The sequence below is a fragment of the Pteropus medius genome, unplaced genomic scaffold, assembly GCF_902729225.1.
Source record: "Pteropus medius unplaced genomic scaffold, Ma_sr-lr_union100, whole genome shotgun sequence".
Classification (NCBI taxonomy): domain Eukaryota; kingdom Metazoa; phylum Chordata; class Mammalia; order Chiroptera; family Pteropodidae; genus Pteropus; species Pteropus medius.
The window spans coordinates 3959221-3986557 of NW_024349222.1; the positions used below are offsets into that span (position 1 = coordinate 3959221).

The following is a 27337-nucleotide window of genomic DNA, read 5'->3' on the forward strand; positions in this document are numbered from 1 at the left end:
GTCTGCACAACATAATGGTGGGGTCTCTAAGAGGGCCTCCAATAAACAAATAATACCACTCTTCTCTACATGGCTTCTGAAGAAGTTGATTAAAACAACAGAAACAGGTCAGCTTGTCTACGGCCATGCTACCCTGAACAAGCCCGATCCCGTCTGATCTCGGAAGCTAAGTTAGTACTTGTATGGGAGACCACCTAGGAAGACCAGGTGCTGTAGGTATAAAAAAAAAAAAAAAAAAATAAGGGATTTTAAACTGACAAGGTTCTTGCAATCTGTGAGGTCAACCAAAAGTTGCCTCGTCTAAAAAGAAAAAAGAGAAGAAAGAAAGAAACAGGTCAGCCTTACTATTTATAGAGGCCAGGCTGGAGGACGTAGCTCTAGGTCTGTTAGCCAAATGAATTGGCTAAATCTAAACCCTAGATTTGCCCACTTTTTCCATGTAGTATTGGAGAGAACAGAAAGTTGGGGAAACAGCAAATAGCACACTCCCTGAGGGCAGACACCTCCTAGGAGGTGAGGCTGAGCCAGCTGAGCATGCCCAGTTGGTTCTTCTCAAATTTACCAATTAAATGAATTAGTCCCTCTACTTCCCCTGAGGAAAAGGTAGTAAAAGGACAGAGAAAGGCCAGTTGTGTGCTTAGGGAAAATTCTTCTTCATAAAAACCAGGAGTGAGGGAACGAGCTCTCCTCTAAAAATTTCCAAGATTGTATACATTTTGAGGGTCAGTTGCTCATGTCTTGAGGGAAAGAAGTCAAAGAACACATCAAGTTATGGTTAGGATCTCTATTAATCATGGAGCCAGTTAATATGAGAAGAAATCTGATAATATGAGAAACTAGATTAATAAATATAGCATTTGACATTTGCTCGTCTTTATTTACGTTATGTCACTTATCCCAAACATGCTGTGATATCAGTACCCTCATTTAATCAAAGAATAAATTGAAGCACAAAGGGATCATTTTTAGCCCAGGAGGGTAATTAGTTAAGGGGTAGAGTCTGGACTCAAGTCCACATTTTTCTGACTCTGAAGGTAGGGCTCTCTTCAGTACTCCAGGTGGCCACATTATTTACAGTTACTGTTTGAATCTGTTTTATTTCAAATCTTTTTTTAGTTGTTGTGGACATGTTCAGGAGTGTTGAGAGGATAGCATCATTAATTATTTGTCTCAATTTTATCTCAATATTGTCTTCTTTGTCCATCTGTTTTCACCTCAGCAAACTGAAAAGCTCCCAGATAGATGGTTGTCTTTTCTCTCTTGAGAGCTTCTGGGGATGCAGTCTTAATCCTCCAGTCAGATAACTCATCAGGAAAATTAATCTTGTTATCAGAACACAGAGATCACAGCTGAGTTATAACCTAATGTATTGTATTAGATGTAAAGTGTTTTGAAAATTAAAATGAAAAACTCTTATACTTTTTTCTAAAAAAGTGTTTTAGGGATTAATTGGAGGTCACAGGGGATATAATTTGTCCTGGCATATCAATTCATAAAATAATATTGCAAAAGATTTTATTACATGCAAGATTTTATTACATGGAACTCCCTCACGATATTAAGCAAAGTGGGTTATAAATGTTTGGGAATATTGACTCATTATCAAATTACTTAGGATAATATTATATCTTTTTGTGTGAGAATTTGAAGTCCATCTAAATTAAGCAAGAAGGAGGCGTTTGATTTCTTTCTTTCCTCCTATGCACGGCTCCATTGTCAATCTCTTGCTTATAAACACACATTCGTATTGAACTGAATTGTTTCTCATTACTCATTTCTTGGTGTTATGTCAAAAGTCCCTTTATTACTATCAGCATGTCAGTAACTACATAATGATTTTTCATTTATGAAGTGCTTTCACAGCGGTATCTCTAATTTTCGCAATAACCTTGAAAATTAAGTACCATTATCTTTAAAGAGGTCAAAACTGAGGATCATAAAGGGTTTCTTACCCAAAGACATAGCCTATTAGAGTCATTGCCAGGACCTGGATCCAGGTCATCTGACTCTAGACCACAAAGGTTCAAGAAATATATGTCTTTGGGAATGGCATATGACTGTGTACATAGGGCTAGGGCTATGTTTCTCTCATCCTCTTCCCCAACTTTCTTAGACATGCCCTGGAAGTTCCCCTGATTTTTTTTTTTTTTTTTTTTTTCTGAACTACCCAACTGTCTAAAGTGGCAGTCTTAATTAGGGTTAAGAGTTTTTAGAGTCAGCTTGGCTACTTACTAGTTCTATGACCTGGGACGAAGTTTTAATCTCACCGTGCCTCAGGTTCCCTAAATGTAAAATGGGAGAATGATAATACCTAACTCATAGGGTTATGAAAATTAAAATAAATAGCAAAAAAAAAAAAATGTTAGTTATTGTCATGGCTATATAAGTTGAATAGAATTTTAAGTATTCTAAGATAGATTCTAGAGCGATTGGTCTCTCAATAATCTGATTATTGAAACTTGCATCATAATATGATTGAAATGATGATGAGGATGATAGCAACATCTACTGTGTTTCAAACATTTTACATATACCCTTTTGAATTTTCACAGCAACCTATGCTATTAGCTACTTGACTATGTTACCTCTAAATTTGCCTGCAATTCATGTCAACTTTACCCATGCTTAAAACAGTACCTTTTTGAAAATTAGAACTGTATTTTCTAATTTCCAGTCTTCTAGCCCGTATTGTGCTCTCTAACCCCCTTAATAGATCTCTTGCAGTGGTTCCAGATGTCATACATAAGTTTCCATAGTGCCAGAGATAAAAATTTTCCAGACCCTGAGACTCAAATTCACTTAAAGTGGCTAAGATTAAAAAACCTGTTGACAGTTACAGAAACCAACTTCCTTGAATTTGAACATTTTTTTCTCTAAAGCAAGACTCTTCCAAGAAGGAATTGGCATACCCTGTCTCAAAGAAAAAGAAGGAAATTGTAATTGACAATGACCTTTATCCCAGTATCTGATGGAGGTTCTGAGTGACATACATTAGCTGGTATATACCTGTGCTTTAGAAAGCAAAAATTAAAAAATGTATAAAAATTTTTAAAAAAGCAAAAATACAATTTTTACCTGCCTTTTTTCCAGCTATTATATTAGCTCTATCTGTAGTTCCCTACCCATCCTCCATTCTCTTACCCCCACCTGCCTTAGATATTGTGTTCTCAAATCATATATATAACTAGAAAATAATTTATGGTTTAAATATATATATATATTTAATTAATATGTAAATATTAATTTAATTAATATGTAAATATATATATATATTTAAACCATAAATTATTTTCTAGTTAGTCCAAAGATCTAGAAATAATAGAGCAAGTGGTAATTATTTTTTAAAAATTATTGAAATAATTAGTATGTCTTTCATAAATTATAAGTAGGTCAATTGGGATTTATCTTATAATAATTTTACCTTCACCATTTATTTTTAAAACTGTGGTGAGATTGGATCAATCCTACCCAAGCATGGACCAAAAATTTGCCATCTTCCTCATTATTGGGAATCCAAACCTGTCTTTACTGACCTCAGGAAGGCCTTTATTTAAGAGAACTTTATTCTCTTTAAGAAAATATTTTTTTTAAGTCTATCTTTTCTTCAGCAGAACATGAGTATATAGTGAATTAAATCACACCAAATACATCCCACCCTTTTCTATCATTCTGCTTTTTCTCACACTGAGTGTCCTCTTCTGAATGGCGATGTTTCTGAGTCTATGAAATGGAGAATCATTATGGGTCTCTGCTGTAACATCTGTGCATTGATCAGTCACTCTTATTGCTGCTGCTGCAGTGCAAAAGATGACGTGTGATGTTTTCATCTTTGGAATATTTAATCCTATTTTTAATGCTAGAATGTCCTACTAAATAAATATGCAAATAAAACAGTGAGACTGCAAGTCGAACGGACATTAAAGAGCTAGAAAATAATGTGGAGTGAGGGTCATGTGATCGGCTTCTGTAGTGCTGCACCTGTCTGTACCAATTTTATCTTTGTTCAGAAATAACATGGGCATTTTAAAGTTCTGAAACCATGCATGTCTTTGAAGAGTAAAATGAAGCAGCAATGTTTTTCTCAACTAATCTAAAATGAAACAATATGGCGGCTCAAAGTTGAGGAGATAGATCAGTAGGAAAAAAAAAAAGGAAATCTGCTTCTCAGGCAGAAATCTCTACATTTGGGATTGTCTTGTGAGCAAAGATAGCACCTAATGAGTAGGCAAGAATTAAATAGTATATAAAGGTTGATAAAATCATATATTTAGGTATATCTTTTATTGGAGCCTGGAAGGTCAGATGATGTTTATTTTACTCACACACATGCTCCTTTAAAATAAAAATCTAATCTATTTTTATCTAATATTTAGGGTGTGAGGGGATGGTTCCATGGACTATTGCAGCCATGAAGAGAAAAATATAGTAGGAAGATGGAAATCAGACTAGTCATTCTTCAATTCTGAACAGCTGGAATTTTAGATAACAGGGGAAAGGAACAGCCCATTTGAGAAAGAAGTAGGACAGATGTCTTGACCTTTCAGGAAGGGACATTTCTGAGCAGCCCAGCATCTGGTAATATCTGACCTCAGTGAGTTGGTAGTGAGCTTACAGGTCAAGATAGAGTTACTAAGAACTAAAGACAGGAGGTCCCATTTGATTTCACTCTTGTGGTTTCACTTTAATGCAAATGGTTCTTCATTCATTATCATTTATTCATTCATTCAGCAAGCATCCAGTGAAGCTGAGCTCTGTGCCAGGAACCATCCTAGTTCCTGGGGCCCCAGCAATGATGATGACATGGTACCTCCCTCATGTGGGGTTCTTCTGAGGCATTTCTCTTATGGCCTTCTTATAGTGAATTGTCCAGCCTGCTGGTCCTTCCAGGAAGAGTCCTCCATCCCACAGATGATATATTGAACTTCTTTTCCCCCAGTTAATATCAACTTTAGTCTCTCTCCTTTCTGTCTTACCCACCCCTCTGTACTGCCAAGGTCTCTTTAGAGGTAGTCACGGCTAGAGAAGATGGACCTCTCCGAAGTGAATGGAAGATGTTTTTTCCTTCCTTACCCTTGGCAAGGACTCTGATTTTTTAACTAAAAAGGAAGAAGACATCAATAGGAAAAGAAAAATAAGAACTTTCCTTGCCAGCATTGCTTAGTTACCTTGTCAACATTCCCTTGCAGTCCAGCAGAATTCTCTCTGCATATTTTTATAGTGTACATCATGTTTTATTGCTATAATTGATCTATTAAGCAGAAAATATGGAGAACACATGGAGCTCCTGTCAATTTTATGCTGTTTATTTGGATTTCTATTTTTCTCTTTCCACAAGACCTCATTCTTTATTGTCATTTTTCATTCCTAACCTGAATAAAACTGTGAAAGAATCACATCACTATTTATATTGGTTCATTTAACTTTGTAGCTTAAAAAGCAAAGCCAATAAACTCACCTCAATACTAGATAGCAAATTGTGAACTTTTCAAAAGCACAGACTAAGTTTTTAGTAGCTCTGTGTCCTTGGTGCCTAGCCCCGTGTCTGGCACATAAAAGACCTTTAGTAAATGTTGATTGGTTAAATGAGCAATTGGTTTCAAATATTTATTGAAGGCCAGCATTGTCATGGGTGCCATTCATAACACAGAATTTGCTTATAGTTTCTACCCAGGGAGCAAAACTTATGACTTGTTCTTTTCTTTCTTGAGACTGGACAAGGACAGAGAATAATGACTATGTTGTTGCTAGTGCTACATTTTATTTAGCCAAAGAAGCTTTTCTGCCTGAGGACTCAGCAACAATATCAGCAGCCACATTCCATCTGGCATTTATGAGAAGGTATTCTCCGGGAATCTCCAAAGTTCTGAGTGCCGTGCTATCCAAATCAATACAGATCAAAAGACCCCATCGTCATTGTCACTATCTGCCAGGGCCATTGTATTCACAACAGTGAGTCCATCAGCATTCTTTTTCTCAAACACACATGCACACTCAACTGGAAACTGTGTTTATGATGCCAATTGTCCAACAGAATAACAAATGGAAGTTAATTTAATCATCCATTTACCCAGCCAGTCAGGCAGCCCTCCAACCCAGTGTTCCTCAAAGCATATACTTCTGAGATTTTATTGGAGTGCAGACTTGATGTACTAATGTGTGCGTGTGTTGAGGGGTGGGGGGAGGGAATGTGCAGTCTGCATTTCTAATAAGATTTCATAGATCTGGCCTGGATGCTGAAAGTCCATCCACAGACCAACAGATTTGGTACCACCAGGGAGCACGTTAGAAATGCAGATCCTCAGGTGCTACCCTAAACCACCTAAGACTAGAACCTGGATTTTAGCAAGATCTCACATTGTAAAGTACAACATAGGGAATATAGTCAATAATGTGTGGTGTCAGATAGATACTAGACTTAATGGGGTGATCCTTCGTAAATTATAATCACTATGTTTTACACTTGAAAATAATATAATGTTGTAAACCAACTCTAATTGAAAAATTAAAAAAAAACAATAAAAAATAAAAATCCAAGATCTCACATTAACACTGAGATGCACTGTTCTAAGCATTTAATAAGCCGACAGTATAAATTATGGGCAGGGGTCCTAATGGGGCTCTGGGTTGGAAAGTAAGGCCAAGTGGATTTTCTTTTTTCTTTTTTTTTCCCAGGTGGATTTTCTATTCCCTTTTTCATCCCAATACTCTTTTGGGTACCTGTCTCAGTATAGCATCTGACACTCGGATAAAGACCCAGATGCCTCTTTGTTTAGTCAATCAGTGGTATGATGAATTTGTTATTATCCGTCTTCGATTACCATTGATCATCCTATCCCCTCTCCAGAGAACTTTATTCTAGACAAAGAATTTGACATGCTCATGTCTGAGTATCAGAATGATAATACACTTGGAACAAGCACTAGGAGAACAGAGTTTGTTTCCTCGTGTGTAAAATGGAGATAATACCACCTGTTCTAGCTTCCTTTATAGTCTTGTGAGGAGCTTGGAAATCTACACACGGAGGAGCTTTGAAAACATAAAGATGCTCATGAGATTTTAAAACTGCTTTAGAGAGAAAAAAATGACAGTGCCAGAGAGGTCTGAATTCAAAATTTGGCCTTCCCATCTATTAATTTTGTGATTTCTGCCAATTTATTTCATCTAGTTGAGTCTCAATTTCTTTTTATGTAAAATGGTCATAAAAACATCCACCATGTATGGTTGTAGTGAGGGTTAAAATGTTAATAATATATATAAATAATCTGGTACATAGTAGAGTTTAATAAGAGCAGCACATTAAGAGACTTGGTTGAGAAATAATCTTCCACAGATGACTTTTCCCTCAGGTAGGCCTGTTGTGCTGGTGCGAAAAGAAAGTGACTTTAAAGCTGGTTAAAGTTTTGGATGAACCTCCATCCAGTTCAAGAGACTGATATCTTGAAGTTGATTATCTAAGTCAGTGGTCCCCAACGTTTTGGCACCAGGGATTCTCCTATAGAATCCAATGCCTGATGATCTGAGGTGGAGCTGAGGCGGTGATGCAAGCGCTGGGGAGCGGCCGCAGATGCAGGTGAAACTGCGTTTGCTTGCCCGCCACTCACCTTCTGCTGTGCAGCCCAGGTCCAGATAAGCCACGGACTGGTACTGGCTCACGGCCCAGGGATTGAAGACCCTCTATTCTAAGTATATCAGGAAGAAAAGTCTCCAAACTGCAAACAAGGTTGTAATATTTATTTAAATATTTGTGAGTACCAGCCACTGAGGGGCTCTGCGATGTGGAGAATTTGCTGATTGTTCTCTCACATTCACACTCTCAAGTACCAGAGGGACTTGCTGAGAACCTGGCTCTGGTGTGGAGGGCAGTTTCCACTCTAGTGTCCATGCAGGCGGACACACCTGACCATGGAGAAACAGAGCAGTTAGTGGTATCGAGGGTCATGTAAGGCAGTGAGAGAAGACTGCTTTGAGGGCGCTGGCAATTAACGGTACCCTCATTATCAAATTAACAAAACAACACATGTTTTTTGCTGAAGACAGGAGGGGGCGGCTGTTGGGGTGTGCTACTTTACTGTCAGCAATTAAGCAATTTTTATACAGAAAGACTATTGTCTCTTTTAAAAGAAAAAAACAAACAAAAACAAGTGGTCACCATCCTTTCTCTGTCTTCCCAACCTCTAACTCATATTTTTATTTTGGAAATGCTCTTTTAAGGCTCTCAATTTTCTTAAGCCTCTTTTCAGGTAGGCTAAGCCTTTGGGAAGGTATTGTTTTGAAGAAGAGATTGTTATTTCTTTTTCTCGAGTTTCAGAGTTTGTGTGGTAATACCCTTCTTGGTGACATACAGAAGTACACAGGAATGTGATTTCACAGTCTCAGGCAGAGAGTGTCACATGACCTGCTTTTCCACAAAGGTCTCTTTGTGGGGTGTGTGTATGCTCAATGCTGTATGAGGAGGAAAAAAAAAACACCTCAGCATATGGAATTTCAGTGAAAATCTAACAGGAAGAGGGTAGGGATAAGAGGGAAGAAGTGAGCACACAGAAGCTGTAAGGAGTGTCCAAAGAGGCATTTGGCTAAATGGTCAGCAGTTCTGAGCACAAGGGCAGAGTCTGTGAGAGGGAATCGAAATGTCGCAGATGTGGTTTGTTTGTTTTTTGGTTTTGTTTTGTTTTGCTTGAATAACTAAGGTTTAAGACAATGCCAAGTCATGTTTGAGTGTAGAATGACAGAAGCCCTTCTAGTTTGGGAAAGAGCACTTCCGTTCATTTTAACTTATTTAATTCAGTTCCAGATTCCATAGTGGGTCCTTCTGAATCTGGCCACAACTCTTGGCTCATTTGGCTAGAGACTGACCAGTGAGTGAATCAGTTTGTCTCCTCTCTGTTTCCAGGCCACAGGACACAGTCTTTATTTTATTTTATTTATTTAATTTTATTTTATTATTTATTTAGTTATTTATGTTTTTAAAAATTAAGTTTATTGGGGTAACATTGATTAATACAATTTATAATTTTCAGGTGTACATTATAATTTGACATCTATATATTCTATTGTGTGATTACCACCCAAAGTCCAGTTTCCTTCAGCTACTATATATTTGATCCCTTTTACCCACTTCGCCCTCCCCCTATCCCCCTATATTTGACCCCCTCTACCCTGTCTACCTCCCCGCTTCTCCCTCATCCCCTACCCTCTGGTAACCACTAGTCCATTGTTCAAGTCCCTGAGTCTCTGTCTGTCCTGTTCATTTGTTGCTTTTAGGTTTATATCCCACATATAAGTGATATCATGTGATTTTCTACTTTTTCAGTCTGGCTTATTTCACTTAGCATGATTATCTCAAGGTCTATTCTTGTTGTCACAAATGGCAGTGTTTCATCTCTTCTTATGGCTGAGTAATATCCCATTATATATATGTACCACAGCTTCTTTAGCCAATCATCTATCATAGGACACTTCAGTTGCTTTCATGCCCTGGCCACTGTGAATAATGCTGCTATGAACATCGGTGTGCAAATATCTTTGGATATGGGTTTACAAGTTTTGAGGGTAAATACCCAGTAGTGGGATTGCTGGATCATATGATGGATCAATTCTTAGTTTTTCGAGGAGCCTCCATACTGTTTTCCATAGTGGCTGTACCAATTTGCAGTCCCACCAGCAGTATATGAAGGTTCCTTTTTCTCTGCGTCCTCTCTAATGTTTGTTATTACTTGTCTTGTTGATTATAGCTATTCTAACAGATGTGAGATGGTATCTCATTGTGGTTTTGATTTGCATTTCCCTAATAGCTAGTGATGTCGAGCATCTTTTCATATGTTTGTAGGCCACTTGTATGTCCCCTAGGAAGAAGTATCTGTTCAGATCCTCAGCCCATTTTTTGATTAGATTATTTGTTTTTTTGTTGTTATCAAGTCATATGAGTTCTTTGTATATTTTGGATATTAGGCCCTTATCAGAGGCATTGCTTGCAAATATATTTTCCCATTGAGATGGTTGTCTCTTTACCTTGTTGACGATTTCTTTTGCTGAGCAGAAGCTTTTTAGTTTGATATAGTTCCATTATTTATTTTTGCTTTTATTTCTCTTGCCTTTGAGATCAAATTCACAAAATCTTCTTTAAGTCCAAGGTTCCTTGAGTTTCATTCCTATATTTTCTTCTATGCATTCTATTGTTTCAGGTCTTATATTCAGAGGACACAGTCTTTACCTCCAGCCAATCTATACTTGTGATCTTTGGGGAGCATGTAGATGGAAGGTCTGGGTAAAAGGGGAGAGACAGGTTGAAGGGCATCCCTTTTTAGAATATAAGGCCACATGGAAAGAACATTTGCTGGGAGACAAGAAACTGGATTTCAATCCTGACCTTGCACCCTACTAGCTATGGAGTGTTGTTAGGCAAGTAATTTTATCTCTTGGAGACCCAGGGATAATGATACCTACTACAAATCTACTATGCCTACTATAAATCTACTATAAACCTCGCCAGGATTTTCTAAGGGTCAAATGAGATAATGGAGAAGGGAGCACTGAAGACTGTAAAGTTGTGCTGTCCAATATGATAGCCATTAGCCACATGTAGCTATTTCAATTTAAATTCATTAAAATTAAATAAAAGGAAAAATTCAGTTTCTCAGTCATGCTAGTCACGTTTCAAGTGCTTAATAACCACATATGACTTATGGATACCATAGAGGACAACAAAGATATGGAAAATTTGCATTATTTTACAGAAAGGTTTATTGGATAGCTCTGTCTCGAAGTTCTGTCTAGGGTGTGATATTAAAGACATGAAGGATGAGCAGTCATAGGAGTGATAAATGCTGTCACAGTTAAGGACTCGTGGAAAAAAACAGAACCTACTCAAGTTAGCCAAAGTAAAACAAGGGATTTGATTAATTCAGGAAAAACATATGGATCCCAAGGACTTGGAATCACAGCGAGGCCTTAAAGGGAACTGGTATCAGTTCCTAGAAGATTTTCAGGAACTAAGGAAGCTACTCTCTCTTCACTGTGTCTTTTTCTTTCTTCTTCTTATGTGGCTGCTTGTGCTCTTGTCTTTGTTTCTTTGTGTGTAGGTGGCTTCTCCCATTTCCTCTTCCTTCTTCTTCTTCTCTATTCCTCTTTCTCTCCTCCTTCCCCTCTCTGTAGACCAACCAGCTTTTTGGGCTGCACTCTACATGATCCAAATAGGGCTCAGCTAGATCCAGTTCTCATCACTTCTCAGAGATAATGCCTAACATATGCTGGAGCCTGATTCCAAATTCCCAGGAGAAATATTCTTATTAGCTAGCTTGGTGTGATAGCCACCCTTGCTCCAATCAGCTGTATTCATGAGGATGGGAGTAGTGGCCTCATGCTTATTCAATAGGGGCAAAGTGTGTGCGTGTGGTGGGGGGGGTAACAAGTGCTCTCAAAAAGAGCATATGTGGGATGGTAGGGGTCAGTGACTACCATATTCATCCTTATCACCTTCGAGAGGTCCCTTGAGCCTATAATCACAGGGAAGAGTCACCAGAGATTTGACCAAGGCTGTGAGGAAAAGGAGTAAGATGCCTTTACTTATTTGGTGGTTTGCATGGTTTGAATCACCGATGCAGATTCCCAGGGATTTGGCTTAATCTCCTCATCCACGTACCTAGATGGAAGTGGGCACAGCCAAATGCAAGGTAGAAATCTGGTCTGAGCCTTTGTCATCTCTTAAATGCAAACTGAGTACTTATGAGACCCTTTACTCTCCTGCCTGTAGGAAGAAACATGAAGTTCTCCTGGAGATCACTCAAGAGGAAGATGGAAAGGGCCATTTAAAATAGCTTAAAACTACAGGACGCAAGACGGGCCAGAGAGCTGGAAAACGCTACTGGGTTGTGATCTCTCCCTGAAAAGTTCCAAGTGCCTTTTCGCTTCCTGCAAAACAAAAGAAAGAAAGGAGAAGACCATGTCCATAGCCTTGAAGCAGGTATTCAACAAGGACAAGACCTTCCGGCCCAAGAGGAAATTTGAACCTGGCACACAGAGGTTCGAGCTCCACAAACGGGCTCAGGCATCCCTCAACTCCGGTGTGGACCTGAAGGCGGCCGTGCAGCTGCCCAGCGGCGAAGACCAGAATGACTGGGTGGCAGTGCATGTGGTGGACTTCTTCAATCGGATCAACCTCATCTACGGCACCATCTGTGAGTTCTGCACCGAGCGGACCTGTCCTGTGATGTCAGGGGGCCCCAAATATGAGTATCGGTGGCAGGATGACCTCAAATACAAGAAGCCTACTGCGCTGCCAGCTCCCCAGTACATGAACCTTCTCATGGATTGGATTGAGGTCCAGATCAACAATGAAGACATATTTCCAACCTGTGTGGGTGAGTCCATGATGTTTCTTGGTTACTTTGTCACATCCTACCCAAGCTCAGAAAGTTTTTGGAGGCTTCTTCCAGGACTGACTTTGAATACTGGATAGCACCCATTACCAATGTTTCTCCAAATTCCATCACTCACATACCTGCAGTTTCTCTTTCCATAGCTAAGAACTCATTGAAATTTTGAAAAATATCATTTGTGGACCACTTACAATAATTTCATGGATCTCATTCATGAAATTACACATACTATGTGCTGGGAACATTGACTTGGTAAAATGTTAGATTTGATCATGCTGGCTTCCTTAGGACTAGACTCCAAACCCACTCAATTATTCTGGTAAGGTTCTTATTATTTAGCTAATTAACTAGTTAAAGTTACAGTAACTCTGGCACAGTTATTGGTATTCATCTCTCCCAGTGTGAGAATCCATGGATTTGTTTGCGGATCAAATGAACAAGTAGATGGCATTCTGGGAAAATTAAGATCCTGCCATTCTGCCCTTCCCTCTCCCAATTATAGGTTATTAATTCCAGGCTGTACTGTTAACTCAGACCCTTGTGTGGCTGCTAGACCCACCAGGACACTTGAAATGCAAATGCTTTTGTTTCCCTTGTGTTTTGAGTCATAAAACTTTTCAAGGAGAAGAACCAAACCTTTTCTACCTCTTGTATTTCTTTATGCTGCTGATCATTAGATTTTCCATGCACTGGCAGGCTGAATGTAAAATTCATTTATTTTTAGGGCCTAGGTTCAGTTGCAAAGAGGAATCTCCTTATATTCACTGTTGTATCTCCAGTATCTAGCACAGTGCCCTGGAACCCTTGTAGGCAGTCAGGAAATATTTGTGGAATGATTGAAAGAAATACTTGTGCTGTTGGAAAGTATTATTAAAAAGCTCTGGGAAAAAAAAAAGCTCTGGAGTGAAAGAAGTATTTGAAACACATTGTTGAAATCACCTCTAGTTGGGTTGTGTGTGTCCCCACGTGGCATATGGAAAGTTGAGGTGGGGCGTATGGAAGTAATTAAGTTAATACCAGAAAAAAAAGTCTATAAATTGATTAGGGCAGTATGTACATCTTGAAATATTCAGCACAAAACCAATTTGCTCAGAATTCTGGTGTTGCCTTGACTCGTCCAGTTCTCTCATGTTCTTTCCCTCTGCTGTCCCTCATTAAGAAAGGAGGTGGGGGTAGTGTAAACCCTCCATTCACCAACATGGGAGGAAGAAGATAGATTTCAACCCCCTCACCCCCAGCCATGTAATAGGCACCTCCAACGGGCAGTAATTTCTTAGGTTCACATCTTTTTGCACTTTCTTTGACTGTCAGAGGATTCTTTTGTTGCTAGGAGGAATGTTTCTTTTCCAAAAGCACTATAAGCAACTGCCAGTGCTCTGTGCAGAACATATGATAGCAATAAAGATAAACATGGGCAAGGAGACTTTTCTTTGTCCTTCCCCTTCTGTTTCTGCTCCTTGATGCTTTGAACTCTGGGTGCCTCTATTCTCTTCGGCAACTGTGGTTACCACATAGAGTTGGTGACCAGAAATAATATCGCAGAGCCATGGTATGTTACTTCAGAGTGAGAAGTTTCTTGTGGTCAGCTTGGAATATAGGACATCATATGTGGTTTTAGACTTTGCTTGTAGGAAATCAGTGGATGCCACCATGTCCTCCAGAGTAATCGACTTTTCTATCTTTTTCTAGGCATTTCTTTAGCCATTCAGTGGGTTTAGGGAACATACTCACCTGATCAGAATCATCTGTTTCAGCTCTTCTCAATCATATGCTCCTTGTACACCAGTGTTCTGAGAAATTTTATTTTTTTCCCTCATTTTTAGAGCAACTTTATTTTTATTTTTTTAACAGTAAGGCATATATATATATATTTACACTGCGCGTTCACCTCCCATAGTTAGATTCTTTCTGTCACCACATTTCTGAGAGATTTTAATAGGTGTACCATGATTCCACCCCTACCTCCATGGAAAAATAAGTTGGGGAAATGCTGAGTAAAATCGATTTCTTTACTGCAGGACTTTTAACATGCTAATGCGCATTATAAATCTCTAAGAAAGGAATAATATTTTAGTATCTGGTGTTTCTAATTTGAACCTGCTAGCTTGTTTTTTTCTTTAATGGGATGTCATTAGCATCTTTTGGGAAATATGAATCTATATAAGTTAGAGTTGTCAAAATTTTGTTTGGGCCTTCTGTTTAAAAGGCAAATTCCTTGGTCCTCCCTCTTAACAACTAAATCAGAATCTCTTAGGTAAGACCTAAGAATTTCCACTTTTAATAAGCACCCACCACTCACTCCTCTATTTATTATAACTGATCAGAATACTTTTCATCCTCCAGAAACTGTCTGTTTCTTACCTCTCTGGTTTTATCCATGTTGTTCTCTCCTTCTGGAATCACCATCATCTCTATTTAGTGAATGTTCATGCATTCTTTATACCATGTCCTCTCACTCATTAGAATATAAACCCCTTAAAGTTACGGAATATGTCTTACTCTTTTGAAAATCCCAGTACAAGATCCAGTCTTTGTGCCTTATAAGTTATAGGATGGATAGGTGGATGGATGGATGGATGGATGGATGGATGGATGGATGGATGGATCTCTATAAAGTCCCAATGTGTCTATGGTACTGGTGATCAAAGTGAAGTTAAACACATATCTCTAAATCCCTTTATCACCATCCTGAGTATTTTCTGTACCTTGCCTCCACGGAGTTTAATTTTCTCTATTTAACTTTCTCAAGGTGAAATGTTAGAGGTCAGTGAAAACCACCATCATCCACCACTACCTTGAGGGTCTTCTTCAGCATTCTGCTCACCTCTGTTATTGGCCTTTGGACGGTATTGTTGCTAGCTTTTCAAATAACTTATTTTCAGGAGCCACTTTTTTTATTAGAATCCATTTCCTCCTCTTACTTCTCCCCCTTATTTCAGCCTACTTTTTTTCTTTTTGATCTTTGTGCTGCCATGAGTCATTATCATGAAAACGATCAAGATGTCTGTCAGGATAAAGTAAAAGAATTCTCAGCAAACAGCAGACCCTGGGTGGATGAGAAATGGGGATATCTGCTTAGCATTACAGCTTTGAATCCTAGGCATGTTTCTGTGTTCTTGCCTGGGAATTGGGAGGGGTTCAAACTTCACCTCCTCCCCACTGTGATTCAAGGAAATAGAACCGGAAAATACTGACAGATGTGAAGGCTTCACTCTTAGTTAGGTATTAAAGGATATAAACAGCTGTTGATCTCTACCATTGAAACATGGAGGACAGAAAAGCTTTTATCTCTTCCTTGATTCTAGTTTAACCAATATACCCATGCTGTTTCAGAAGTTGAGCTTTCTCACTTGGGAGAATACCAAACAGATGTGGCTCCCTCGTGAACCATAGTCTCCTGCACTTGCCCTTGACCCTCTCCAGTTTCCTTTGTTAAAAAGCCAGCAGATGTCCCCATTAAAGCTCCTGAGACAGCAGTTATCTTCAGAAGCAAGGGCCACCTTTTCTTCCATTATATCTCTTTAACCACTTTTAGCAACAACGACGGAAAAATAAGAAGCCTAGGAAGTCAAAGCCTTTTATTTTTCTATTGCCTGTCGAATTACAGTAATTTTTTTGTTCTAACCTTCAGCTTCCCTGTTTTTCTGTTATATAATAGGATTTAATATCTTAGATCTGACACTCAAAGAAAAAAAGGAGTAGAAAACTTAGAGCTCCTCCAACTCGTGTTTTTAGAAAGTGTTTGAACAGCAGGAATAAGAACACTTAAAAAATAATTACATGATCTCTCCTACCTCTATGGTTTTAGGATAAATGGGTGTCAAGAAAGGAAAGAGCAGGGAAAGGAAGGGAGAGAAATGGGGAGGGAACTCACATTTATTGAGCCTGCTAAGTGCCAGGCACTATTAATCTTTCTTAATTCTTACAATAACTCAATGAATTAAATATTTCATTTTACCAGTGAGGAAGCTGACATTGAAATAAGCTAAGGAGCTATACAAACTTTTCAAAGGTTATATAGCTAATAAGTCATTTAGAAGTCAGGGTTTTAGCTCAAGAGTGTCTGGCCAAAATCTATGCCTCCGTCACCCACCACCATTCACAGCATGTATCAATTATTTTGAAAATTTTCCTTTATATGGCTAAAGACTTCTCAATCAATGGTTTTAGGAGGTGGTCTAGGATGGAGAAATTTCAGAAAACCCGATTTTTGCTATAACTTTTAAAGAAATAATTTTTGTTTTCGTTTGGTTTTGTTTTCGTTTGTTCTTATTTAAAACATCATCTTTGGAATGCCTGAAGAGTATACTGGCACTATAACTATTCCTACATTCCATTCCAAGATTGGGCAGAGAGGATGACTTAGCCTCATGAACACGCTTTGTGAGCCCACGACTACCTGTTACTGCCATTCAGTCATTTGTTCATTCAATAAATGTCTGTCAAGCACCTGCTTGGTAGTAGGCCCTATTTTAGGCACCAAGAGAGAGCAAAATAGATAGTTGTGTCCTTAAGCGATTTCCATAGTGTCCAGAGTATCTAGTTGCTCCAAACTGCTCTGCACGTTTTTCTAAAATGAGTAGTTTGTTCAGTGGTCAAGTGAATTGTGAAAATAGTCACATCCCTTTGGCAACCCCTCACATGAGACTACAGCTGAGTCTCATCCTCTCTCAAAATATCATGGCAGGAAACACAAGGCTATAAAAATGTCCATAGGGGTGAGCTTTTCAGTCATAAGGTGTAGGAGAACCAAGGTTATATTTAGCCTTTAAATTTTAACTTCTAATTTTCTATTGTAGGTTTCCCTCATTTTTTTTTTATTTTGATATAATAGATTTATATATATAGATCATAACACTGGTAAAACAATGTATATCAACAAAACACATTTACAGTGTGGTAGAATCAGCACTGGATTTGCATACAGAGACTTGGATTCAGTCAGCTAGCTCTGCCATGACTAGGTGCTCTGCGACATTGGCAAACACATAACCTCTGAGCGAAAGTTTCTTTCTTTGTAAACGAAAGATTATAATTCTGATCTCATAGGGCTGTTGTAAGGATTAAATGAGGCAGTGTGAGTAAAAACACCCAGCCAGGAGTCATTCGCACCCAGAAGAGGTGCTGAAAAACAAATGTGTTAGTCATCTCTCTGCATACATTTATATATAACTATCAATCAAAACTCATGGAGACCACTAGAAAATTTCTGAACTGTATCTTCAGAAAATTGAAATGCATTGTTACAAACTCAATAAAGGTTTTTATTTTTATTTTTTAATTAGTCTTCATTGCTGGGTCACTCTGTGAGGAGGGTTATAAGTACTTCAGGCTGTCATCTGTCAAAGACTTTGGGAAATTTGGTTGTTACTTTAGGAGCTACACCAACTCCTAGTTTCAGGGATGAGCACCTAACTCTTTAGAGAGAAAGCCACTGGGCTGAGTCTTCTCACTTGGTTTTCAGAAGACTGAATATTAAACCTGCCCATGTCCAGTGTCAAACCAGCGGGTTAGCTGGAGGAATGGGGAATAGCCTATTAGTCACACCTGAGACAAACCACTCATTCTAATCAGAGTTGGTCAAGGTTCCCTGGATTTGATCTCTCAAGAGGATGGGAAAATGTTTCAGACAACTCAGTGCTGTGAATGAAGCCCCAAGATAGCCCTGTGAACTAGTTTTTCCAAGGCTCTGGAAATGTGATTTGTCTTAGGGATCTGATAAACTGTTTGACTCCCTATGAATTTACTAGTCGGGAGGGCATAATAATAAAACTGTCATTTTCTGAATGCATACTCCCTAAATACCTTAGCTGTGTTATGTCATTTAATCAGTCAAACAACAGTGTAAAGGCAAGTAGTATGATCTGTATTTCATAGAAGAAAAAGATTAAGTAGCTTGTCCAGGGTCACATAGGCAGAGCTAGAAATTAGACCCAAGGTGCCCCAGCTCAACAACCGATTTCATGTCTGTTCTTACCCCAGAATCAGCAGAATTCTTACTCTTGATTTACCTCTGCCTGTTGCATCCAATGTTAAATTGACTCCAGAGAATGTCCTAAGACAAACCCGACAGCCACAGCAAGGGACATGAAACACAGGCCTTGCATCTGATGAAGATTGTACTGGGTCCTTCCTGGTGGGAATTCTAAGCTTCTGCTCCTTTTAGATCTTGTCTCCTTAGATTCTGGTTCTATTCAAATTTGTTCAGTTGTCTATTCATAGAAAACATGCAGAGACAGCTGAATCCACTCTTCCCTACGCCCACTTCCCCTGGAGAATTGATGGTCTATTGTGATGGTCACAATTCCCTGCCCCCACCTTGTTAACCCAATACTGCTGTGACTTGGTAGCTGAGTTAATGAGGACAGTGTTAAATAACCACTCTCACTCAACAAATCCCAGGAGATATCTCTAAGAAATGGTGAAGACCTCCATGTGCTAAGCATAGAAAAGGGAGTGGAGATAGGGAGCCCAGAGAAGCACCATAAATTAAGGTTAATTACCTGCTGTCCCCACTTGCACTGAGTTCTCCATTACCTGTGCTATGTAATTTTAATGGGCCATATCTCAGGTGACAAGTTATTGCATCTCAGCATCAGCTAGGCAGGGAAATGGGATATGTGATATTCAGTGGAAAGCAGAGATGAAAAGCAAAGGCTTATCGGGATGGGGGTGGGGGCATCTGCTGCTTTTACTGGGTTGGTGGTTGTAGAGGTGGAACCCTTCCTTGGCCAAAGGAGGGTGCATTGTGAGGGCCAGTGCTTTGTGGAGAGGCAGGCCAGCTCAGGCCAAGCTGTAAGGGATGTAGAAATATAACTGGAAGTGCAATGGGATGAAGAAAAATGGCTTAACCAGAACTGTTGCCCAGACCAGAATATGGAGCTGGAAGGAACAATTGTATAAGCCACTTGAAGTGAGGATGAGATCCCCAAGGACATACTATAATTATCAATGACTTCTAAAGACAGCAAAGGTTTTTATTTATCTAAGCAGTGCAGATCAGCAGGGCCCTGACACCAGAGCCTTCTCTCTGCCCTCTCTACCTCTCTAGATAGAGGGTCTATGGATACTTAAATATTGTCATTTTGAAGGGAAGCCAAACAAATTAGCCTGCCCTAGATCCTTTCAAATACTTTTATAGGTATAGGGACATGGATTGTCTGTAAGGTATCTGTAGACAGGACGTTTCTTGGTGTTCTATCTTTAAAAATTTGTGTTAAATTCATATTCTAAATGATAATTCTATCCATGTTTTCTTTCACATAATCATTTTTTCTCTCAAGTCTTGTAATAGAATGGATGCTCGGGAAGATGAGCAGTGATAAAAAGGAACAGAAGCATTAGTCTGTCAGACCAGAGTTCGAATCCCAGTTATTAACTTTTGCTAGCAAATTTTCAATCTCTCTAAACCTGTTTCCTTGTCTGTAAAATGCATGTAAAAGTACTTACTTCATAGTATTAATGAGAGTATAAAATAACATGTTACATTTTAAATACTTAGCTCAATGTTCGGTATGCTTTAAATGTTCGTTGCCTCAGTATCACACAATGTCAGTGTGATGAAATAGACTCATCAGGTGAATTGAGGTGAGAAAGGAAAGAACCTAGGATGAAAATGGATAATTATATTAAAAATTTGGCTGTGGAGTTGATAATCCATGTTCCCTTCATCTTTTGCTATATCTTAGGGAATCAGTGGAGTTTAACTGCATGGCCTTGACTGCCAGAACCAGGAATAGGTCCACAAAAGAACTTCAGAAGAGATGTCACATGCATAGGCCACGTGGCCTGCATGAAGCCAATTCTACCTTCGTGTTTCTGCTACGGGATGTAGCACCTAGCATAACACTGCACTAAGTGGACACATGGTGAACAAATTACTACCATGCATCTGTAAATTATCTGATTGATGTCATATAATTTATGTCATGGAACAGATGTATTCTTAAAAATTGTCAGGTAGTTGAATTTTTTTTGTCACTTAGCTATTACTTTCATTTTTCAGAGAGTGTTCAGTATTTAAAGAGAGATTGGCAAAGAATCCTTTCATGTGTGATATCTCCTTAGTGATGTGTCTAACTGATTATTAGTGCATGTCTTTGGAAGTTAAAATGTTTGTCTTTGTGGAGTACAAGCCGAAGCTGTTTTTTCTCTCTTGGGAAAAGAAAAAACCTTTCTTCAAAGGAAGCAATAGATTTTTGGTGTTTCTACATTGTCTAACCCCGGATCCCAGGACTAGAGAGCATTGATGATGTAAGAGAGAAACTCCAGCCAATAGTTAGGTGTTCATTTTGTTGCTCACCCCCTGTCATACTCTCCAGGAATCTGCCAGCAATGGCAGGCTCCTGTCTGGCTTCCAGAACAGCTGAAATGAGGGAGCCCCACTGCCTGCTGTGGCAGCACAGTGGAACGTCGGCATCTGGGGACCACCAGGAATTCCTTGTGGATGACTGCCTTCAACATCACCTTGATTCCCTGACCCAGCCAGGGAATCCTCCCATTGCCACCTGGAGCAGAGGGAAGAAAGTAATCAAATATTGGGGACTTACCTCCTATGGCCCTGAGATAAACCATTTGTTTTTGCCCATCCCAAAGTGGGGGAAAAAGCCTGCTGTTGAGGGCATCTGTTTTTCTGTGTCATTGAAGAGAAATAAGAGCAAGTATATTAATTATAGGTACCAAGTCTCTTAGAAAACAATCTGTAAGCACGAACTATCAGATCACATGGGATGTGGTCTGATATCTTTATTTATGCTTTACAAAAGTAGATTACAGATAAGGGCTCATCTTCAGTCCAGGTTCAAATGTGTTTCTCTCCTTATGAGCTATGCGATCTTGGCAAGCCTTGAACCTCTCTCAGCCTGTCTCATTTGGAGAGTGGGGGGTAATGATAATAATACCTACTTTGTAAGGTTATAAGAATTAAGTGTCATAATGCATGTAAATAACGCTTTTAGCAAGTTCCCAGTAGAGAATTGAGTACTGAATACATTTGAGCTTTATTTCCTTTCACAATGATATAAAAAGGGAAGACTTCTGATTTATTATGGTTTGCAATGCTTGATTACACAGGATTTCTCCTGTAGTGTTCTCTGCACATTTCTTTTTCAATCGAAGTAAAAATTGAGAAAAGCTATTGATCATGTCGTAATTACAGTAGTTGGAAAAATAATTTCTATATCCATTAGAATCTCAGTTAATAATTGAAACACCAGCTGAAAGAAACAGATTCTATTTTTTATGTAAGGCAGTAATTCCAAAGTTTAAAATATACTAACAATAATATTAACTAACATTTTTCACCAGTTCTGAGCCAAGCAATATACTATGTCCTTTATGTATTTTTTTTCTAATCCTCACTGCAGCCTCGATTGACCATTATTATTAGCCCTATTTTCAAATGAGGAAACTGAGATAAGTTTCTTCCCCCAAGGTGTGAGGAGAGCTGACAAGTCAAACTGGGAAAGTGAAGCAACCAGGTAGTAATAACAAGCTGCAAGCCACTTCACCCTAGGGTTAGACAAACAGAGTGAGAAGAGAGGATTACTAGAGTCTGGGGCCCTGGGCTGTTCCACAGGACCTGGGAGCACAGAGGAAAGAAAGGCTCATTGGGAAGTACTGGAACCCAGGAGAAGAGGCAGTACTGCTGGAGGCCGAAAGAGAATGAAGGCTCTGCTCGCCTCCTGTAGCCTCCTGACAGTGCGTCCCATTGTCTTTGGCAACGGATCCTGGGAAGTGTATGTTGCAGTGAGAGGGTAGGGAATGGATCTGAGAGCAGATAGGCAAATGACTGGCATATGGAGAAAACAAATAAAATTTGTAATTATTATTACATATGTAATGCTTAATTTTGGGCAGTGATAAATTCTGTGAATACAGTTAAAATTGGGAAAGGGAACTGGGATGCTGTAAGATATAAATGCAATAGATTAGAACAGTGGTTCTCAATCCTTTTTGTCGAAACTCCTTCATACTCTTAAAAATTATTGAAAATCTTGAGGGTCTTTTGTTTATGTGGGTTATATCTATCAACAGTTACTATATTAGAAATTAAAACTAGGAATATTTTTAAAATATTTATTAATGCATTGAAAAAATAATAAACCCATCACAAAGTAACATAAGTATTTTTTATGAACAATAACTATATTTCCCAAAACAAAAAAAGAGTGAGTAAGAAGGGTGGTATCATTTTAGTTTTTGCAAATCTTTTTAATATGTGGTTTAATAGAAAACAACTGGACTCTGATCTGCTTCTGAATTTCAGTCTATTGTGATATGTTCTAAGTTCAAGTTTGGGTTCATATAGGTTTATAGTTGGGAAGGAGAGGACTCTGTATACCTCTGAAAGGACCCCAGGGATCCCTGCAGTACTTTGAGAACTACTACTGTAGCTAAAGTAATGGGGAGACCAGTCCTTTGCACCTAGTAGGCACTTGATGATTTTGGTCGAATGAACAGAAATTAAGATTGCATTGAGTGTTTCACAGTGTTCCTTGTGATAAATGGTGACATTGGTGACATTGTGGTAGTTTAAACCAGTTAGACAGCACTGTTCTTGGGGCCCTATCGATGAGTTGGACACATGCTTTGTGCTATTTACCACCAGTACTGATGGATTTTCACCTGTGTTCATAGTCACATTGTCTCTCTAACACAGTTTTGTAGGACCACTGAAAGGAAGATGCATATTAGTCTCTGAAAAAAATTCGCCCTCTAATTTCCTTAGCAATAAACTAATGAGCTAGTTCAGACTAAATATTTAACTGCTGGTACTTGATGTGCATATAGGAAGTATTTTAAAATTTGAATGGAATTGCTGTGATATAATTATTGTGCCATACAGTAGAGAGTGGCAGACCACCACCAGTTGTTCTCCTTGCAAATTTTTTACAGCAGTGTTCAAGTTCAGGGTAACTTTCTATCTGGGTCAGAAAGGTTGTGTTTCTTCTCACCATCAATTGATAACATATTCTTACAGAATGCCATAGCCAAGATCTAATTTTTTACTGTAAGATAGCTATTATGGAAAGAAATTGAATGAATGATTTAGACATTATTCGCTGTTTTAGGTTATCGCAGCCCTACTCTTTATATCAGCATATGCTGAGCCCCATGAACTGAGCCCTGTGACAAGGTATACATACTGTAATGGAAATGACCATCGGTCAGCTTTAAATGGACATGGCCACATTACTTCAACCTGCAAATGGGCAGATATAAGTTACCCTCTATGGACAGACTAACTTTTGAATAGGGGTTATAAAACATCTTATGCCAAATGAAACGTATTTACCATTGGTTTCAGAGGCAAATCTCACACCTACCTTTCGAAGTGGATTATGTCACGCCTAGCTTTGATTTTATGCAGTTGTGTGAAGAAAATGATGTCTACTATTTATTGAGTGCTTAGATGCTTTACAGAGCTCACTTACTTTTCACAACCTTTTTAGAAACCTTTTTAGAAAGGTGTTTTTTGCCTCTTTTCCAAATGAGGAAACTGAGTCTCAGAGAGGTATAGGTCACCCAGCTTGTAAAGGCCTATATCTTTCTGACACATTGTGTTTTTTCACTATGCCAGGGACCTCTGTGATACACACATTCTAGGCACATTTATGCATACTTTTGCATGAACACGGACAAATAGATTTAAAGCCTGAGCAAGAGAGAAAAAATCCAAAGGATAATTTGAAGAAACAAAAAGTTTGGCTTTTCTCTGACACCAAAGCACGAGGCCTTTGCAGAAGAAATCCTATCTGGATGAAATAAGATTTTTCAAGTCATGACTTTGTTACTTTCTCATTGTGCCTTCAATACAGTGCTTAGATTTTGACTCATGGTTTGCTGAAACTAGCAATACTGATACCAGTGGGACAAACCTCACATTAATAAGGTGAGACAGATGGCTCGCATAATTTTCATGTTTGTGGTGAGGGCTTATTGTGTGTGTGTGTGTGCGTGTGTGTGCGTGTGTGTCTTTTAAAGATAAAAATCTCACTGGTTAGGAAGAACAAGAGGAAAAAAATTAAAGAATATGAAGTTATATGAACTAGCTACCTATAGTGCTCTGTGGTTTCACATTGAACAAATGAACAGACCAATGTAATTCAGAGTCTTCACTTAAAACTTTCAGTCCAGTGTACATTGTTCTTGTGACTCTGTCTGTCTTCTCTTCTCACTCCCTGGTCTGTTAACTCTAATTCTTCTGCTATAACACCAGGAAACCTGGGTCATAAGGTTGCTGTAAGGTCTTAATAGGATGATACACTGGGCTTGATATGTATAAAATATTCAGCAAATATCAGCTAACAGGATTACTAATAATATCATTGATACTGTATTTTTGCAAAGTAGGTGCTATATTTTCTCCCAGATGAGAAGCAGCGCATACCTAAATGATTGAGGTTCCCAGGAATAAAGACCCTGGAGGCCCTAAACTCCTTGTCAGGCAGGGTCAGAGGCAGGTTTCTGGACTTCCTCCAGCGGTGGACTTTTCAGCCAGTATTTCTCAGTCAACCTTCAGACAGTTGACACTTTGGGGCCCATTAAATTTTTTAGTTCTAAAACACGTTGACTCTTAAAATAGACATAGACTCTCGCTGCCCTTATCAGTCTCCGATAACTCACCATGGGACTGAGTGGACTCGATGTTGTTTCAGGTGCCACAGGTGTACATTTCACCTCCTGCAGCCCCTTGGCCTCCTGCAGTGCTAGAGAGCAGCTGGCCTTTGAGAAAGGTCCATGGGGCAAGGCACTCTGTCAGTTCACAAGAAATACGACTAAAAATGGGGCTCGAGTTTTTCAGATAAATTAATGTAGCCTTTTCCTAGATGATTTGAAGGAGGCTTGTCATCAAAGTGAATCTTTTCAATTGCCCAATAAATAGATCCATAAGGATTAGTTTCTTGAGGAAGCCAAGTTTCAGAACTAAGTTTAGAGTTATTAATTCTACAACTATTTATTAAACGTATTCTGAGTACAATAATAGGTAATGGAATACAAAAACTGGTCTGCCTGGTATTTGTGCCTGCCCCTTGGGGCTCCTCCACACCCCTGAGAGCCCTCTGTAACCCTGTCTGTAGGCTCTGACCCACCAGAGGTTCTGACCTTCTTCCCAGGTTTTAGTAACAGAATGGACTCTCCTAGTACTATGCAATGGGCCAACCTTCTAGCCCAGATTCCAAGACCAAGAAGTGGATCCTTGTCTGAGACTCTACCTGGTACCCTTAAGATTGGTATCCCATTGTCCCATATTGTCTGCCCATTGTGTCATATTGGAGTATATTTCTGGTGTTCAGACTGATGGTAGTAGGTCCCTACTACTTGATGCCAGCCCCTCCATGCTGAACACTGGCCAGCCCCTAGTTCCTCTGTCCATCCCCCTTTCACTCGCCCAGCACCGTGCCATCTGCCAGGGCTCCCTTGGTTGTCTCCTACTGAGTTTGCCTCAGCACATGCCTCGTCTTCATGGGTTTACCAGGGTCCTAAATGTTCTATTATTGAAGAGGGCCTCCTACCCCCAACTCAACATCAGAAGTTGTGAAGCCAGCCACAACCTCAGGCTGGGCACAGTACTTTCAGTAGGGAGCAAGTGAGGGCTCCCAGACTCAGCAGGAGTGGGGCTCTGACTCCAGTTCCCATGTAGATGCTAATGCCCTGAATTTACTGCTCAGGCTTTTTCTAAGGTTAATGTTCTGCTCCTTTGCCCAGGCTGAAATGGTAATAAAAGACTGAATCACTGAGTACATACAGCTCCTTCCTTAAAAGAATTCTCAGTGCTCTTGACCATACAGTTACTGCAACTTCTGCCTGTGAATGTGGTTTCTAAAAGGTAAACTGGCTTGCATCACAATGTCTTAATGATGTTATAGCTAAATAAACAAAGAAAAAAATGTGTCTGTCATATTCCATGGGCAGGCCTAATGGAGAGACAGACCCCTATTCATCTAGTCCAGGGGCCATCTTCTTAATTAAGAGATAGCAACGTAGCTTCTGCTCTTCCATAGCTTCTAGATGTGTTTTTGCTTTCAGTAGGATTTACAAAGTCATTATCTCATGCTTTCAGAAGAAGCCTCCAGACTAAAAATACCTCAATACATTTTTTTAAATAACATAGTAAAAAACTGAAGACTTCTCTTTTCTTTGGAAATAAGCAGTTTCTGATATAAGACAGGCAGATGTGCCCATAAGGGTGACTCTCGCTTTCATTGCACAGCTCACTGCTCATAAATAATGAGTTTGACAAATGCAAGATGCACTAGTGAATTTCAAAAGGAAAGGCTCTGGTGACAATGTTACGCACTTTGCAGCAGTTGAAGTGACTTTTTTTTTTTTTAATGAGCAAAACAAATAGATCTCAAATAAATAAATAAATGTGATAACACAGCTATAGCCTCTTAATGGACTAATGACCAATAAAATGGAAAATTTGTCCCATTGCTGTCAGCGAGGATTCAAAACTATCAAAAAGGACCGAAGGCAACAAATACCTTTATAATTGTATAATAGCCCCAAATGAAGTCAGATTTTTTAACATCAAAACAATTTTTTCTTTTCATATAGTAGTTTTTGATACTCAGAGAAGTTCTTAGTGACAGAATGGACATACGTCTTTTGCCCATTCTTCGCAGAGAAGATAGTCAGTTTTTAAACAATTATAAATCAGATCATGTTCATGTTCTGCTTAAAAAACCCCACTATCTTCCCACTACAACCAGAAAAATGCCCTAAACCCTTCCCTCAGCCTGCTGTTCTCTTTATGAGCTACTTCTCCCACCTCCTCTTGCACTATTTCCCCTGCCCACTGGAGTCTAGCCATCCTAGCCTTCTTTATGCTTCTCAAATAACCCCCTGCCCCCACGCTGCTAGTCCTTCCTCCCATTCCCCACCTCCAAGCCTTTGAACTTTCTGTTCCTTATGTCTGGAACCCTCCACCCTGCATTTTTTTTGCACGGCTATCTCCT

The 27337-nt window shown here is 39.1% G+C and overlaps 1 protein-coding gene across 2 annotated transcripts in view; it reads left to right on the top strand.

Moving 5' to 3' along the window:
* The window catches only part of MOB3B (MOB kinase activator 3B), a 175477-nt gene that overhangs the window by 48371 nt on the left and 99769 nt on the right, over positions 1-27337 (top strand). For both annotated transcript variants that reach the window (XM_039880678.1, XM_039880679.1), the window contains exon 2: positions 11750-12356. In XM_039880678.1, the coding sequence (XP_039736612.1) occupies positions 11939-12356 (418 nt within the window). In that variant the 5' untranslated portion in view covers positions 11750-11938. The remainder of the gene's footprint in view (positions 1-11749; positions 12357-27337) is intronic.